Source organism: Folsomia candida, unplaced genomic scaffold (genome assembly GCF_002217175.1).
Source record: "Folsomia candida strain VU population unplaced genomic scaffold, ASM221717v1 Fcan01_Sc010, whole genome shotgun sequence".
NCBI lineage: Eukaryota > Metazoa > Arthropoda > Collembola > Entomobryomorpha > Isotomidae > Folsomia > Folsomia candida.
Window position 1 is genome coordinate 1,698,349 of NW_019091202.1, and position 17,767 is coordinate 1,716,115.

At 38.5% G+C, this 17,767-nt stretch overlaps 2 protein-coding genes across 2 annotated transcripts; both read right to left on the bottom strand.

The window, feature by feature from the left end:
* Nucleotides 1-4,721: 4,721 nt before the first annotated feature.
* Nucleotides 4,722-9,511, bottom strand: LOC110854774 (zinc finger protein 629). Its single transcript, XM_022103219.2, has 8 exons — nucleotides 9,022-9,511; nucleotides 8,346-8,771; nucleotides 7,840-8,045; nucleotides 6,984-7,352; nucleotides 6,818-6,880; nucleotides 6,668-6,724; nucleotides 5,503-6,596; nucleotides 4,722-5,106 (listed from the first exon to the last, which is right to left on the bottom strand). The coding sequence occupies exons 1-8, from the start codon at nucleotides 9,296-9,298 to the stop codon at nucleotides 4,791-4,793; spliced, it is 2,808 nt and encodes a 935-aa protein (XP_021958911.1). The 5' UTR covers nucleotides 9,299-9,511; the 3' UTR covers nucleotides 4,722-4,790.
* Nucleotides 9,512-13,294: 3,783 nt separating this feature from the next.
* LOC110854775 lies at nucleotides 13,295-13,834 on the bottom strand. Its single transcript, XM_022103221.1, has one exon. The coding sequence runs from the start codon at nucleotides 13,832-13,834 to the stop codon at nucleotides 13,295-13,297; it is 540 nt and encodes a 179-aa protein (XP_021958913.1).
* Nucleotides 13,835-17,767: the final 3,933 nt, after the last annotated feature.

Genomic DNA, 17,767 nt, shown 5'->3' on the forward strand with positions numbered 1-17,767 from the left:
GCTCTTGCGATATAAGATGGCCCCCACAGAAACTTTGACCCCAAAAATCTCATGGTCCGACGCATTTCCAGGCAACAAAAGCTGAAAAGTTAGCTCTTCAAACGGAGAAAATTCTGGCATCAGCAGGTTGTCAGACTCGAAATGGGTAGGACCATGACTTTTTTAACGATTTATGTGTAAGTCAAAAAACCGCCAATTTTCGAATTTTGAAACTTTTGATGCATCAAAATGTCCGCATTCATGGGCAAATTAGAATTGCAAATGCAAGTTGGGGTCTAATTCTTGTTGTACCGAGTGTGTATTGGATTTCTCATTTTTCCCAGTTTCTTTTCTCAATTTTTAAAAGGGGGGTGGTTGAATATAATTCAAAAATAGCTATGCTGAATTGACGGTTGCACCCGGAACTCTACTTGCAAGTTTTTATATTTAATTCCAAGAAATCGATGCAACGTAGAATGGAACATTTCCCATAATACGCCTCTAGTACAAGCTTTTCAATTTCTGATAGCGAGAGATATCAACGAAGTTTCATCAGTCGGCTTCAATCTTTATAAACTTGAATTTGCAGGGGTTGAAAAAACAGTGGAATAATTATTTAAGTGTCAATCATGCGAATAATGTCATGTTTAGCCATAGGGAACGTTCATATATTACGTCATAATTTTAGTGGGTGCGTGGTTTAGGTCTTCCTATTTTTCCCATGTTAAAATTTCCTATCCCACGATGTTTACGCTGGGTGGGTGGGTGCTAAAATCGAGAATTTTCGATGACGTAGTATATGCATGGCCCCATATTTTATGACATGTTGGCTTATGCAACACTCCACAATGTGGAGTAATCAGTTCTGGTCGTACTTTTCTTATCTCGCCATGGTTTTCTTTTTAGAAAGAAAAGCCTGGCCCCGATAAGCTTTGCATGTAAAAGCCTGCAAATGAAAAACAACATTTTACAAAATACATGCACCCACGTGGCGCCATCTCTCCTACACAATTTCCCTGCATATGCTAATTAAAAATTACAATTGCCTAACAATTTGTGATATAGTTTTTCAATGATATTTTGTCACAAAAGTAGGTGTTTGTCCCCTCCAGCTACCATTAATGATTATAAGTCGTATGGCGGTTTGACCGGACAGTCAATACCAGGGCTGGTCCTGGTATTGACTCTTAAATTTAATCCGATTAAATCTTATCCGCATGTTAAGCCCATACACAGAGTATAAATATATACAAGTATAAGGTGTAAGGGGACATGCATAAATTATGTCGCGCAAAAATCGCCAATTTCTACACCCCCTTTAACATGTGTAACATAGGAACGATATCATGCATTGGAGCCTTGGACACTACCCCCTCCCTGATCATGCATGCAGACATAATTTATGTAGGGTCCGGATGATGGATGATCCCTTATAAAATGATTTTTCTGTACATAATACCTTGTTTAGTAATTGGTTGGGATTAGTTTTATTAAATGAAGAAAATAAATATTTATCAGCACGCAGTTACTACTGACTCAGAATTACTTCACCAAAAATTTGATTCCCGCTTCGTATCCCTACCATACTAATAGCATGGGAAGGATACCAGCGCGCAGAGCCGTCGCGAGACATTGTACGGCCTGGATTTCTTGTACCGTGTACGGCCCATGGTTTCATGGACTTTTTTTGTTAATTTAATCCATAATACTGGGGCGATATAACACAATTAACGCTAAATTCGATATGAATCACGCTTAGCGCTCTTCTAGGAGTCAAGCAGAATGTTTGAACCACGTTTACCTATTCTGCTGATGACCTATGCATCACTGAAAATCATTAGCTTTATTTGCTTATTCTTCATGTTTTCCTGATTAGAAAATTCCTAATTTTAAACAAACAATGAGCTTAAGGAGTTGCTTTAAAACTTTTTAATCTCAAACTTTGCAAACCCCAATGACAAATTTTGATAACCAGTGTAAGTGTCTAGAGGTTTCTAATCGGAAAAATAAACGAAGGGCGACTCGCTTGGAAAAAGTAGGATCCCTGTGTTTGCAATCTATATTATAATTTCGAAAAGTCCGTCCCGTGGAATTTTCCGTGACATCCCTGCATTCTGATTGGCTGTTGAAATTCTGGCTCCACCAATCACAGCACGGTTATAATTTCGGTTATGATTTCGGTTATGATTTAGGTTATGATTTCGGTTATGATTTAGGTTATGATTTAGGTTATGATTCCGGTTATGATTTAGGTTATGATTCCGGTTATGATTTAGGTTATGATTAAGGTTATGATTTCGGTTATGATTTAGGTTATGATTTAGGTTATGATTCCGGTTATGATTTAGGTTATGATTTAGGTTATGATTTCGGTTATGATTTCGGTTATAATTTAGGTTATGATTTAGGTTATGATTTCGGTTATGATTCCGGTTATGCTTTAGGTTATAATTTCGGTGATGATTTCGGTTATGATTTAGGTTATAATTTAGGTTATAATTTCGGTTATGATTTCGGTTATGATTTCGGTTATGATTTCGGTTATGATTTCGGTTATGATTTCGGTTATGATTTCGGTTATGATTTAGGTTATGATTGCGGTTATGATTTTGAATATGATTATGAATATGATTATGAATATCATTATTAATATGATTATGAATATGATTATGAATATGATTATGAATATGATTATGAATATGATTATGAATATGATTATGAAAAATTTCCTTTGCAACATTAACAAATTCCCCTAGCAACGTTAAAAAATTTGCCTAGCAACATAAAAAACTTTCCTTAGCAACGTCGAAAAAATTGCTTAGCAACATAATTAGCAACATAAAAAAGTTTCCTTAGCAACGTCAAAAAATTTTCCTTGCAGCGTCAAAAAAATTGCTTAGCAGCATAAGAAAATCCCTTAGCAACGTCAAAAAATTGCTTAGCAACATAAAAAATTTTCCTTAGCAAGGTCAAAAAAATGCTTAGCGACATTAAAAAATTCCCTTAGCAAGGTCAAAAAAATTGCTTAGCAACATAAAAAAATTTCCTTAGCAACGTCAAAAAAATTGCTTAGCAGCATAAAAAAAATTCCTTAGCAACATAAAAAATTTCCTTAGCAACGTCAAAAAAATTGCTTAGCAGCATATAAAAATTGCTTAGCAACGTTAAAAATTTTCTTTAGCAAGGTCAAAAATTGCTAAGTAGGGTTGCCATCCGATCGGATAGGATAGGATAGGATAAGAATAATTTTCATCCGATCCGATAAGTCCACTGTTCGGATTATCCGAGTCGGATAATTTCAGAAATATTATCCTATCCGATATCCGTCGGATATCCGACGGATAGGATAGGATAATCAAATTAATTAGCAAAATAAATACAAAAATTTCAAATAATGCCAACAATTTTCGGCTATTCAATCTATGCTCTCTTAAAATTATGGTGCACTGACCATTACTAAGGGAATTGTAGGAATTATCTAGAAGTCATACATATGTATGTAGGTATGTATTTGACAAACGTCTTTCTGTTAGTCTCCACTTTTCTTTGAATATGTATGATACGCAATACACAACATGTAATCAGTTTAATTTATTACAATCTCAATATTCAAATTAATTACTTTAAAGCACCCACAGAACTAGATTGATTCTCTAAGCAATGGGAAAATAACCTTATTTGATTATAATATATAAGTTATATATTACCACAGAGGAAACCGTTTTGTGTCTGGCATGGTAATAATTTATAGCCGAATAGCAAGGAATTTTTCTCGCAATTGTATTACAGTGTGGAAATAAATGTTTTAAATAAATGTGGAAATAAAGATTTTAGAAACAATTATTATCGTTGCATTAGAGCCAAATATAATTTGGTAATAATATGTTACCCCACTTGCGAGTGTGAATTATCTACCGAATCTACCGAATATCTCACTACCGAATGCCTTAAAAATTTTGCATTAGTTATGTTTTACCCACAAATTCCATTCAAACATAATTTTTCAATAAGGCCGACGACGACTTATTTATCCACCTACCACGACTACAATGTCAATTACCTTCTATTTTCCACCTTATTCATTTTCATTATTTTACTAAGAGAATGAAATTCTAATAATTTTACATCTACTAACTTTATTAAGATTTGTCTGGAATTACTTAAATATATTCATGGATGAAAATTAAATGCAATTGGAGACGGAATATTTACTTCACTTTCGCACATACAACGTGTCCAAATTACACTTAACTCGTCATTTTTAAATTGTCCGATATCCGTCGGATATCCGACGGACAACATTGGATAATCCGAGTCGGATAATTTGAAGAAATTATCCTATCCGACGGATATCCGAATCGTATTTTTCCCTATCCTATCCGACATTATCCGATCCTATCCGATCGGATAGGATAATCTCGGATAAAAACGGCAACCCTACTGCTAAGCAACGTAAAAAAATTTCCTTAGCAACGTAAGAAAAAATCCGTGGCAAAATAAAAAAAAATCCTTAGCAACGTTCAAAAATTTAATGTGGCCCGTCTCTAGGACGGGCTTATAGGCTAGTTTCATATATTTAAAAAATGGCGAACACAGTAATTTTAAGTACTGTCACACCACCATTTTTCCCAAGTTAACCTAATTCGACCGATTTGCAGATTGAAGTATATCAGAGATCGACGGAAGCTGGCAGAATTTTACGTATGTGCTCGATAAATTGTATTTCCTATTACTTCAGCATCTTTATTTGAAAAATTGAACATTTTTATTATCTGAATTTAAGATATTTAAATAAATAGACACGTTAGAGATTATTTAGAATGCATTTCTCCCAAGGAATCCTGGTCTCCCTCCCCCTCGTCTTCCTTCCGTTTGACTGGCGGTCTCCCAATTTTCGCCCCGCCCAACCCCCTCCGCTGGGGGTCACCCTTCCCCCTCCCCTTGTAATACCCCTTCCTCTCGGGGTCATGGGAATACATGTGAATGACCAAATATTCCTTCAACCGGAACCTTTTCCCACACTGGGTGCACAAATGTTCCGCGTCCTCCGGCCGGATATGAATCTGCCTATGGCGAGTCAGCCTAATTTGTGAAATCATCCCGCGCCCACAAATGTCGCAAACGAACCTGCCAAAACAAATTTGGTTCATAAAAATTATAGGGTTGAAAAAATTATTCATTCGTCATTCATTTCTTCAAAATTTGAAAAAAAGTCATTATTCATTTTATCCCAAATTCTCCTTGCTAAAATTGAATTTTTCAGTATTATGTATAGCTTGAAAATGAATAAATTGCATTGCAGAATGGATGAACATTTTCGCTCAATAGAACGAATCATCCATTCTTCATGAATTTGAAATGAATAAATATTTATTCAATATGCATTCATTTAAAAATTTTGAAAAATTATTAACTTTCATGAATTTATGGCATAATGAACACACACAAATAAGTAGCTAATTAAAAAAATAAATAAATGAATGTGAACAGGTACAACTGGATTATTTGTGTATGCAAACTTACCGCTTCGCTCCGGGCTCGCGGCTCTTATGCACGTCCCTCATATGGGTCTGGAGCGAACTCTCTTTCATACTCGCGCCACAGACTTCGCACACTCCAATGGTCGAATTATGAATGGTGGCGATATGTCTCTCCATTGCGGTCGACATCCCGAACCGCTTCGGACATTGGGGGCACTCGAATGGGAGCGCCCACTGGGGTGGGTGGCGCGCCTGGACGTGGAGGTCGAATGCCGCCGTGGTGGGGAAGTAGTGCACCACGTGGGGGCCGATTTTGCATGGAATTGCAGCCTCGCGACAGGCTGGAGCGACATCAGGCGCAGTCACGTGCGCGGTGAAGGGAACGATGTCCAGGTAGAGGACGCCGCACCCGGAGCAAGTCAGCGCCTCGCGGGGCAAGTGTTTCCTGCGCTGGTGGCCTTCGAGGTTGGTCGTGTTGGTGAAATAATGTTGGCAGGTGGGGCATTTGTAGCCAGGGTTGGCGTTGTGGGGGCAGAGGCGCTCGTGGGTCGACCACGTGGGCAATGTGGGGAAGATTTGGGGGCAGTGGGGACAAGGGAAAGTCGTAATCGAGTAGTGGGCAGCGAGCCAGGCGAGGGTGGGGATTTGTGTGGGGGGGTCAGTTCTTGTAATGTTGGTGCGGATATAGGTTTTCCGCCACGTGACAAAGTCGGGCCAGGTCCACGTGGGCGTGACGGGGATGGGGTAAGGGGTATCTTCTCTGATGGGGGTAGGGTTTTTGGACCCGGTGGGGTTTTCCGGGCGGCAGGCCGGTTGGTGGGAGTACCAGGCGGGCAAAGTGGAGAAATTGCAGGGGCAGTGGGGACAGGGAAAGGTGGTGATGGAGAAATGGGTCGCGAGCCAGGAGAAGGGAGGGGTTTTGATGGGGAGATTAAGTCTGGAATACGTGGGGGGATTCGCTTTGGCGTGGTTGGAACGCCACGTGACAAAGTCGAGCCAGGTCCAGGCCGGGGTAACGGGGATGTGGAGGAGGGAGAAGGCTGCGTCGTCATCCGCGGGGGTGGTGGGCTTCTTTCGGGGGATTTTTTTCTTCGGAGGAGGGGGGACGCGTTTTGGAGGCGAAGTGGAAGCAGAGTCCTGCGGATAAAGTGGTCTTTATTAAAATTGAAGTGCTAGTCAATAATTAAATACATATATTAATTCATTACCTTGGCCTTGGCCTTGGCCGTTATTTTAGTTAGGGGGACGTATTTTGGAGCGCAGTTCTGCAGATAAAGAGACCATTAATTGAAATAATTCAAATATTATGAACTATCAGTTCAATAATTGAATAAACTAAATGATTTTCAATTATTTACTGTCATCTTGATCATCTTTTCCAGTCTTGTGGTGTGGGGGACGTTTTGTTTTGGACAGAAATTCTGAGAATAGAACAGCCGTCGTGATTAATTAAAGTTATTTAAATAATTTCCGAAATATTATTCCGATAAATTGAATAAATTGATTTTAAATCAATTTAATTACCGTGATTTCGGTCTTTTCCAGTCTCGTGGTACGTTTGTTCTTTGACGCAATTGTGAATTCTTGGTTGTTGCCGTCGACATCTTTGTGTTGGCCGGATTCGGATTCGGGTGGATGATAATCCGGGTCGGATTCGATTTGAAGGGGGGCATTGATTTTTGGCTCGTCGGGTTCAATGTTTAACTCGTCAGATTCGATTTTTATGTCGTCGGATTCAATTTTTAATTCGTCGAGTTCAATGTTTGGCTGGAATGGTTCGATTTTGAGCGGGTCCTCCTCGAATTGGGGACAAATTTCCTCGCCGAGCAGGGCATCTGCGAAATCTAGGGTGGGGTAGAGCTCAATTGGAAGGTGTGGCTCAGCCTCAAGGGTCTAAAAAAATGTAGAAATTATTCATTTCGAAGTAAATAGTTTATCACGTCAACCTTTGCAAATTGAGCAAGCGTAGCAACACAATTTGCAAAGTTTCTCAAAACTTTAGCTGAAAACTCGATCCCATTTTACCAATTATTTATTTATATGGGTTTATTTCGCAAATTCATACTCCCATTAAATGCTTCAAGACAATTTTCTATATAGAAATTGCAAATAATCCGAATTAAAATAAGATAACGGAGTTTGTACAATCATATTTTGCGAATCCATTCACGACACAAAAAGTTTCCAAAATGAGTTGCTACGCTAAATGAGACGTTGTGAGTACGCTCATTGTGATAAGGAGACATTCGTAAAGTTCGTAACGCATTATTTTTTTGGACACCTCCTTTAAACATGACTCATAGGCCCTGTTCACCCATCCACCCCCTCTTCGCGCTACGAAATTTACGGACGTCCCAACAATTTAGAATAAACAGCGTACCGGTTTAATTGGAATATTTCGTGTGTTCTTTCTCCTTTCCTGCTTTCCGAATTTCCTTCTCCCCCTTATTGTCCTCACAATTGTTCTGTTTGTCCCCTTCTTCTTCACCATTGGCCGCTTTGTCTTTGTCCCCTTTGTCACCCCCATTGGTGGGCGACCTCTTATTTTGCTCCGTTTTGGTTTACGTCTTGGGAAAAGTTTGACATCTATAATTAAAAATAATAAATAATTGAGTTTAGAAAATGTAATTATTAAACAACATTATTGAACATCTTTCTCAATTAAAAATCATGCTATCCTTTTGAAGATTAAATGCACCCTGAATTTTATTTCCTTAATTAAGCAAACTGTACTAAATCAAGTGTGAAATTTACACAATAAACTCCTCATCAAGTTAATTTTACTCTGGATTTCGTACATTTTGTTTAATACACAGAATCGAATTCAGGGTGCATTTACCTCTTAAAAACATTATTAACATTATTTTTTCGAGTGCTAAAACCGACCTTCTGCCCTCTTAACGTTACGTTTGACCTGGGAACGGACCGCTTTCGCGATTCTTTGGACTATGTTAGTTTCCTCCCCGTCGATTTTCAAATAGGCAAACTTTTCATTTGCGTCCGTGAGGATGTGATTTTTTAAAACGATCCGCAACTGATCGTATTGGACACGGAGCTTTTCCATTTCCGCGAACAGATCGCCCGCCTGGATGACCATGGGGGCGCAGGCGTCGCAGAGAACCACCCACTCGGCCGGATGACCGTAAATCCGTAACAAACTGGCACACCGGACGGAGGGAAATGTAAGGATTTGCCGGAGCAGGAAGATCACCCGGGCGCCGGATTGGACCATGTCAGATTCCGGAAAAGGGGGAAGATTTGGGGTGAGGGTTCGGCACAAGAGGCAGGGCAGATTGGTGTTTTCCTTCGTTTCTAGATAATTAATATGTTAATATTAATTAAATCAAGTGTGTTAATTCCGGAACTATATATGTACTCAAAATTCAAAAAAATGACTTGCTTTCATCTATTTCTGGTAAAAATGTGTAGAAATTTTCTACACATTTCTGGATATTACATAAATGTCAGAGATAGGATTCGAAATATTGACAAATTTTCATCGTTTTTTAACTAGATAAAATCCTTGTAATCCAATTATTAAAAAAAACTGAAAAATTCTTACCTCGGGTGAACCTTGACCTTTTAGGTGGTGACCCTTGTACTTCCGTAGGTGCAGGCGATAAGTGCAGGTCATTATCATTTGCGACACCACTTTCCCCCATTTCAGGGACACTTTCAAAATCGAGATCCATTTCATCAGTCTCGCTAAATTCGAGTTTGACCTCCAAACCTTCTGCGGTGGAAATTGGGGGTGGGGCAGGTTGTTGTTGCTTATTCGCCTGATATTTTTTAAGTCTTACCGCTCTCATATGTATCTTTACTTTCGATAACCTTCCCATTTTGGTTGGGGGGCGAATTTACTTTAATTAATTAAAAATTTGTGTGAAAACAGGGATGTTAATGGATTGCAAATATGGTTTTGTGTGTCTATAAATTTAGAACGTATTTGCAAAAATTACTTAATTCATTGACGGATTAAATAATAAATAGCAAATTGTGACTTCACAATCGCCGTTTGCTGTATTTTCTCAGCTGTGTGTAGAATATACTGGGAACGACGAGTGTAGCGTGGGAACGTGCATACATTACGTCATCATAAAACACCAATTTTTTGACCATCCCGTCCCAATCCTACTCATGTTAACCTGACCATAAATAAGATTGACGACCCAAAACCACTCATCGACCTCTTTCAAGACGTTATATATGGACGTTCCCCCAAGCACAGGGACACCGTTGGAGCCAGTACATAAAGAATGTGATCGATTTACGGAGAATTTTGACCCTATCCATTACCGTGAACAATATGCCCCATGTTACATATAATGAATTAACATGGGCAGGATAGGATGCTGACCGGTATCTCCAGGCAAATTTACCACATGCTTTTTGCACAGTCCCAGACAGAGATGCATGCTTTAATGTCATGTTTTTCATGAAAACAATTCGTTGCATTTGTTAAGGGAAATACATATTTTTAACTAGACATGCACCGAGTACTCGGCGCTGCCGAGTACTCGGCAGGTTTTGGCCGTGTTCTCACTACTCGGACTCGGCCGAGTATTTTTGCGTGCTCGGCCGAGTATTTCTTAAATTTTTATATGCATCCAGTATCACTTTACCTGGTACTTACACCGAGCAGTTCAAATTATCCATCATGTGATTTTTCCAATCAACATCAAACTTACTTGAAAAATACACCAATGAAATTTGTTAATTCTATCGGGTAATCAACTTTAATCGAAATGCTGGAAACGGAATAAGAATCCGTAGCTTCACATGATTCCGTCCATCAGTTCTCAAAATAAAGGTACTAGTAATTAAATATTATGTAAACAATGATTTTTTTGATGATGTTTTTGACAATTTATTCGGTGGGCGAGCCTGGCTCGGTACTCGATTGCCGAGGTTTGCTCGGTGCTCGGCAAACGAGCAGAAACGAGTACTCGGCAAAAATATAACCGAGTACTCGGTGCTCGGCCGAGTCGACTTTTTCGGTACTCGGTGCATGTCTAATTTTAACCAATATGTTAGTCGGCACGTATGTATAGAAACCAATTAAATAATTGGTAATTGTATAATTTAGTACTTGTATAAATTCAAAATTTGAATCACTGAATTCTTCCTGCCGCACTATGATCTCCATACCTCGACACGGGTATACTCCTAATACGCCGGGGACCCTGCGGCGAAGCCGCGGGGTCGGACACCCTGCAAGGCGAAAAAGACCCTCAGACGCTGCGAAGCAGCGTCTCAGGGTGTCAAGCAGAATCTCAAATTTGAGACGCTATGAAAAATTTCGCAGGGTGTCTAGCAGATAAAATTGATACGCTGTGAAAAATGCCGCAGGATGTCAATCTGGTTCTTAAATTTGAGACGCAGTGAAAAATATCGCAGGGTGTCTAGCAGAATCTCAAATTTGATACGCTATGAAAAATTTCGCAGGGTGTCTAGCAGAGTCCTAAATTTGATACGCTGTGAAAAATGTCGCAGGATGTTAATCTGGTTCTTAAATTTTAGACGCCGTGAAAAATTTACCAGGGTGTCTAGCAGAGTCCTAAATTTGATTCGCAGTGAAAAATCTCGCAGGGTGTCAATCTGGTTCTTAAATTTGAGACGTAGTGAAAAATATCGCATGGTGTCTACGTGGTTCTTAAATTTGAGATGCAGTGAAAAATGGTCGCAGGGTGTCTAGCAGAATCTCAAATTTGAGACGCTGTGAAAAATTTATCAGGGGGTAAACCTGGTGTCTACATTTGAGATCCTGTGAAAAAAATTCTACGGGAGTTAACCTGGTTCTTCAGTAGTAGACGATGTGAAAAATTTCTCAGAGTGTCAACCTCGTTATTAAATTTGAGACGCTGTGAAAAAAATTCGCAAGGTTTCAACCTGGTTCTTAAATTTTACAGACTATGAAAAATTTCTACGGGAGTTAATTGTGAGGAGATCATTTTTACTTTTCACTGATTTTTTTTCGATTTCTTCCATGATGGTTATTGCATTTTGGATTAGTCCAAGATCGATCCAAAAAACTACATTTTATATTTTATGGTACGTGTGTATGAAAAGAATTAGACGGTCTATCATACATTTCTAAAAATAAACATGTGCGCCCACACAGTCCGTGCGAACTTAAGGGTCATAAACATACTCAATTTGGCCCAACCACAGCAAAATCGAGGCTTTCTTGAGAAATATTTAACAGCATTTTAATTTCTCGTCGGGTCTCACTCAGGTTTCACTCAGGTTGCCATGAAAAAATACTTCCCTGAATTTCTGTCGCGTTATTGACGACGTAGGAATGGTGGCAAATGTCCAACTTTTTTGGTGAAAGTTTTCTGTAAAGCTTGGGAAGTCTTGCGTTTACCATTTTTTCTTGGCCTAGGTATATTTTGGTGCAAATTTTTTTTGCATACGTTTTGACCCTCAATCTATTGGCCTTAATATGATACACGTAGTTTGTATTAATCATTAACTTCTTGGCCGCATCAGGCACGAACATGGTGCGACACTTTTAAAAAATAAATTCAATCTTTTCTAACTTTCAATGGGTCATTATGATTGTTTTTACTCATGCTGCGTATTTTAGAGCGACATTTTTGGATTCGCCATACTTTATCTGCAAGTCTTAATTTTTGCACGGCCACGCCATGCTCTGTTGAAATGTACAAAAGGTGTCCAGACATAGTTTGCACAAATTCATAATTTAATTGTGCGATGGTTTTACATAAGTTGTACATATTTCTAGCATTTTTATGTGAAAGCCCATGTCTTAAACTATAGGTGAGCATACCTGGCTTCCGATTTTGTGTACTCTGAGAAATTAGGCAACGTCAAATTTGGAGAGGTATACTTTTTTGGTTTTCAAAACCAGTTCTCTTACAAAATTTGTATCCCAAGTTGCTAGTGATCAACTTCCCATGGCGAGAGCCCGAGAGTTTTTTTATCAGAGTCATCATGATGTGGTCCTACTCTTGATCTAGGAATTCTTGGTCACAAATGATGAGAGCTCTGAAAACTAAAGCGTTTATTACTGATAATTTATGAGAGTAATGGTGGTAAGATTCATAATTCAAATAACGGCCGGTATGTGTTGGTTTCCTGTATATATTTCTGTGGATAGCGCCATTGTCGTCTTTGATTAGGAGTACATCTAAAAACGGTATCTGGTTATTTTCTTCTTCCTCGATGGTGAATTGAACGGAAGGATGATATGAGTTCATGATACTCAAAAGTTGGTCTATGTAGTCCTTGTGGATGCATGCTAAGCAGTCGTCTACATTGAACAATTCGATGTTTGGGTTGTTGATAATTATTTCTTTTTTCAGAGATTGAAGGAAAAACTCCGCAAAAATTGGGGATAATGGGCTGCCCATTGGTGTTCCGTCCGATAATTTGTAGAAACGCGAGTTCCACGAGAAATAGTTTGATTTCATGCATAGTGATATTAGTTTGATAAGGTCCTCTTTTGTGAGACTGGTGTACGTTTGCCAAACTTGGGATTCTGATAGCCGAGTTTTGATGTAGTTAAGGGTTTCTTGTAGGGGTACTTCGGTGAACAGGGATACCAGGTCGAAGGACACGAGTTTGTAATTTTTAGGGACACGAAATCCTTTAATATCCTTCGCGAAACTGTACGAATTTCTTAGAGATGTGGGAAATTGACCTGTGATTGATTTGAGAATCTTGTTGAGGAAGAACGATAAATTATAAAGGGGTGAATTTCTTAAACCAACTATTGGGCGTAGTGGAGCTCCTTGTTTATGGATTTTGGGAAGGCCGTAGAAATTTGGACATTTGGGATTTCCTCTGGTTATTGTGTCATATTCTGATTTTCATATCCTTTTGAGTTTGAGCAGACTTTTCCAAGTATCTTTGAGTTCATTTGATAGAGCTGAAGTGCGATCACCTGATAAAGTTTCATATATAGGATCGCACAAGAGGGTTTCAATTTTAGAGTTGTAATCGACTTTATTAAGGATGACGGTCGCATTTCCTTTGTCAGCAGGGCAGATCACAATTGAAGGGTCACTTTTTATGGATTTGGTTTGTTGAGAAATCCATGCATAGTTTTTTCTTTTTGGATCTTCTTTGTTTCGTTCTGATTTTATGATGGCAGCAATATCAGATCGAATCTTATTTTTCACATGTTCAGTGACGTCGAAATCTTTAAGACACAGCTCGATGTTGATACCAGCTTCAACGAGTGATTGTTGGTGGTGTTTTGTGGGGATGGCATAGTTTAGACCCAATTTAAGGATTTTCTCCTCTTGTGGGGTGATTTTTCTTGATGATAAGTTTATGACACTGGATTTATTGGGAATAGTATGAATACGGTGTGTGGATTGGGAATTTTGGATTAGTGTGGGAGTCATTTTTTTCATTAGGTGGTCAAATTTTGTTCTTTGGCGCTGCTTGATGATGTCGTTGTAGCTGCCTTTTTTCTTTTCCAAAAGGGAGTTAAAGTGTTGTAGTAGCTCTGGTGAGAGGAGAGTTAATTTGTGATGTAAACTGTTCAGAGTTTTTTTAATTTCGTTGAGTTGGGTAAATTTGTAGTTAATATGAAGTTTTAAAAAAGAGGTTTCCGCTTTTTGGAGAAACGAATGACTTTCATGGAGGTATTTCCAGTTATTTTTAATCTTGATTTGCATCTTTTCAAAAATATTATATCATTTCTTATCTTGATCTTCTTCATCCCTTGTTTTTGGTATTGAAGAATATCCATCAGCATAGACTCGCCGTGTTGTCTTTTTATGAGTAGTTTTAAGGTCTTCCATCCACAGAATTCAAAATTGGGAGAATTATTATTTACGGACATTGTGGATGTACATATGAGAAAAACTTTATTGTTTTCTAAATGGTTTCAAGCTTTCAATCTCGAATTGTTATCGTCTTCAGGACGGAAAATATTACAAATCGATTATTATTATTCCCACAGACTTAAAATTTAAAATTTAAATAATTTATGATTGCTTGATAAGTGGAACCAATAGCGACGACCAAATTCGGTTGATCTCCATGCCGGAGTCCTTGTTCATTGTGTTGGGGGTCTTTTGTATGTACAGAGCCTCCATGAAATTAAAAATGATCCGTTCAATATTTGAGTAACGGCTTGATATTTTATATCGCCAAGTTAAATAAATATATTTGTTACAATTATTGACTGAGAATTAAGGGTAAAAATTTCGGCTGCGGCGGATATTTCACCGACGTGGAGCTCTGATTCCGATTCATGTACCTCTACTGTACATGTACTGAGGAGAGCCATACCAACTGTTCCACAAACCCTGTTTCCATTTTTAGCAAAAAGCAGAGTGAGAGTTGGACTCTGGTGGGTATCACCACCACCGGCGACTGTCGATGCGACAGTGCCGTATGGTGGTCTGTCTCACTTCTCACTCTCTGCAAATTGTTTACCGGGATTATGAACCAACTCGTGTTGAGATGCTTTTTATCTCTCACACGAGTTGGTTCATCTTTGGAATTCTCCAGTTTTTTAAAATAAAACTAAAAAAGTGGGAGTTTTTTTTATAAAATATTAAAAAAGTGAATCATGGAGGCTCACTCCTCCCTCCCAAGAGAGCAGCCACCTTCACCACCACCCCCAATATCACCCCTGCCACCACCGCCACCCCCAATTTCGACATCACTTCCACCACCACCACCGGATACTACCACACCCACCGAAATAAGCCAAGGTAGGTACCTTTTAAGGTTGAATCTCTGAGAGCAACGGTCAAACGTGTCGAATTTTTTGTCTTGACCGTTTTAGATTGGTCGTGGATTTCAAAAATCGACTTTGTTTTGACTTGTCACGACCGTGTGACCGTGTCGCTTTACCTTTTTGCTACATTTCGATCGTTGTTTGCAACGGATTATTGAAAATGGTATGCTTTAAAAATCAGAGATGGGATAAATATTAAAATTGTTATATTATGTTATATTTTTAAAATTGTCAAAAACTCAGAGATGGGATAGTTTAAGTTGGGGGTATATTTTAAAAATTTTCTAAAAAGCCGAGATAGCTTAATTATTTAAATTTTGCAATATTTTTAAAATTTTTAAACAAATAGAGATAGGATAATTATTTAAATTGGACAAGATTCCTGAAATTAAAAAAATCAGAGATGGGATAATTATTTAAATTGGGGAAGATTTTTAAAATTTTCAAAAAATCAGCGATGGGATAATTATTTAACTTGGGCAGGATTTTTTAAATTTTCATAAAATCAGACATAGGGTAATTATTTAAATTTTGCAAGATAATTATTTAAATTAGGGAAGATTTTTAAAATTTTCAAAAAACAGATTGGGTTATTATTAACAGTTGGAAATTTTTACAAAAGTTTTGAATATTCAGAGACAGGTTAATTTTTAAAATTAGAAAATGCTAATAAAATTCTATTGGAAGATTCCAATTAGTAAAAACGTTTCAAAGTATGTCAAAAATTCAAGTAGTGGTAATTGTTTTCTTTATAGTACGTCGCTGCGACATTGGACTCTTGATTGCCCACCACCGATGGACTTGTTCTGAAGACGAATCTCGACCTCTAGACAAGATTGTGCAAAGCAGAACTATGCAGTCTGTCAGGCAGTCATTTCCAGGTTTCAATTTCAAACTTATTTTCAGTGATAATTTTTTCTGTGCAAAATGCATTGAGTTTTTTGGACGGCGCCGTGTTCGCACATGTTGTCATCCAAAGCATAACAATAAATACAAAGGCAAAAATGTGAAATACATCACTGCGGAAGATTACTTTACCCAATACAAAGCCCTGGGATTATTACCAAATCAAGCGATATGCAAGGACGCAAAATTCTGCTATGATGATACCCAAGAAATTCAAGATCAAGATTCGGAAGATCCTACCTTTGAAGAACCAGCCTCAAAGAAGAGATTGGTCGAGACGTTAACAAGTATCAAGCAAACAATTTCCCCTTCGGCCCCTGCAATAGCATTGAACAGAAGAAATCTCAAGCAACAAAGTAATCTAGTCACAAGAGAACTTGAGCAAGTAACGAAGACAATCACCACAGGATTCCAAGATGTCGGACTACCAATTCCAGACAAAGAACAACACAATCAAGAACAACTTCTCCAGGATTCTACAGATCTCAACTGGATCATGAAGCACTTGAAGCTAAGATTGCAAGGATGTTCTCAAGCCGAAAAAAAACAACTGCTTACCTTAGTTCCACCGTCTTGGAGTATTAAGAAGACTCAAGATTTCTCCAATATTGGGACACGCTTGGTCCAGGGAAGCCGCAAACGTCGTAAAGAAACCGACACAATCCTTCCTCCAATAAAACCAAAATCTGGATACAAAATTACCCAAGAAACCAAATCCAATATTCAAGATTTCTATTATCAAGATGATGTGTCAAGAGCCTGCCCAGGACAAAAGGATTTTCTGTCCATCAAGAACAAGGAAACAGGAAGACGAGAACACAAGCAGAAACGATATCTTCTAAGCAATCTCAGGGAGTTCTACCAAAATTTCAAGATTCAGTACCCGGATTCGAAAGTTGGGAAATCGTCATTCATGATGCTGCGGCCACGAGAATGCATCTCGCTAACCAGCAAGGGATACCACAACGTTTGCGTGTGCATTTACCATGAAAATGTGAAGCTGCTGTTCCATGCCATCAAGATTTCATCCATCAAGCCTTCAATTTCACAATTAGTCTGTGAAAGTGGAGGCAAGGATTGCTACTACAGACGATGTACAAAGTGTAAAGGATCTACAACAAACTTCAAAATAGCTTTAAGAGAAAACGAAGTCATCAGGAACAACACGTCAATTTCATACCGAAGATGGCTGACGACAGACGGAACTCAATACGTGACTGAGGAAAAAGAAACCGAAGACTTCTTGGACTTTGCAACTTCGGAACTGGAGAAGCTGTTGAAACATCACTACATCAGCAAAGCTCAGCATGAATTTCTTGTGGATCTTCGAAAGAATCTCAAGCCTGGTGAGCTCTTCATTTGGGGAGACTTTTCCGAAAACTACTCACCTGTAATCCAGAATGCTGTCCAGTCCGAATACTTCTCCCACAAACAGATCACTATTCACCCCTTCACAATCTACTGGGCCGTGAACGAAGTTGTATACAACATGAGCATATCTATTATCAGTGATTGCACCACTCATGACACAAATTCCTTCTACGCATTCCAGACTAAGCTCATACCAAGACTTGTTCGAGAGTTTGCTGCTGCCCAAATCAGAATTACCAAAATTCACTACGTTTCAGATGGATCTGCAGCTCAATACAAGAATCGCAAGAATTTCTGCAACTTATAC

What these genes read in the sequence shown, in the direction of transcription:
- LOC110854774 (XM_022103219.2), bottom strand. Translation starts at nt 9,298, where the DNA reads ATGGGAAGGTTATCGAAAGTAAAGATACATATGAGAGCGGTAAGACTT. An exon ending in AAGGTCAAGGTTCACCCGAG is followed by an intron (nt 8,772 to 9,021) that starts GTAAGAATTTTT and finishes TTAATTATCTAG; the next exon opens with AAACGAAGGAAAACACCAAT. An exon ending in CGGCCAAGGCCAAGGCCAAG is followed by an intron (nt 6,597 to 6,667) that starts GTAATGAATTAA and finishes CTTTATCCGCAG; the next exon opens with GACTCTGCTTCCACTTCGCC.
- LOC110854775 (XM_022103221.1), bottom strand. Translation starts at nt 13,834, where the DNA reads ATGACTCCCACACTAATCCAAAATTCCCAATCCACACACCGTATTCAT.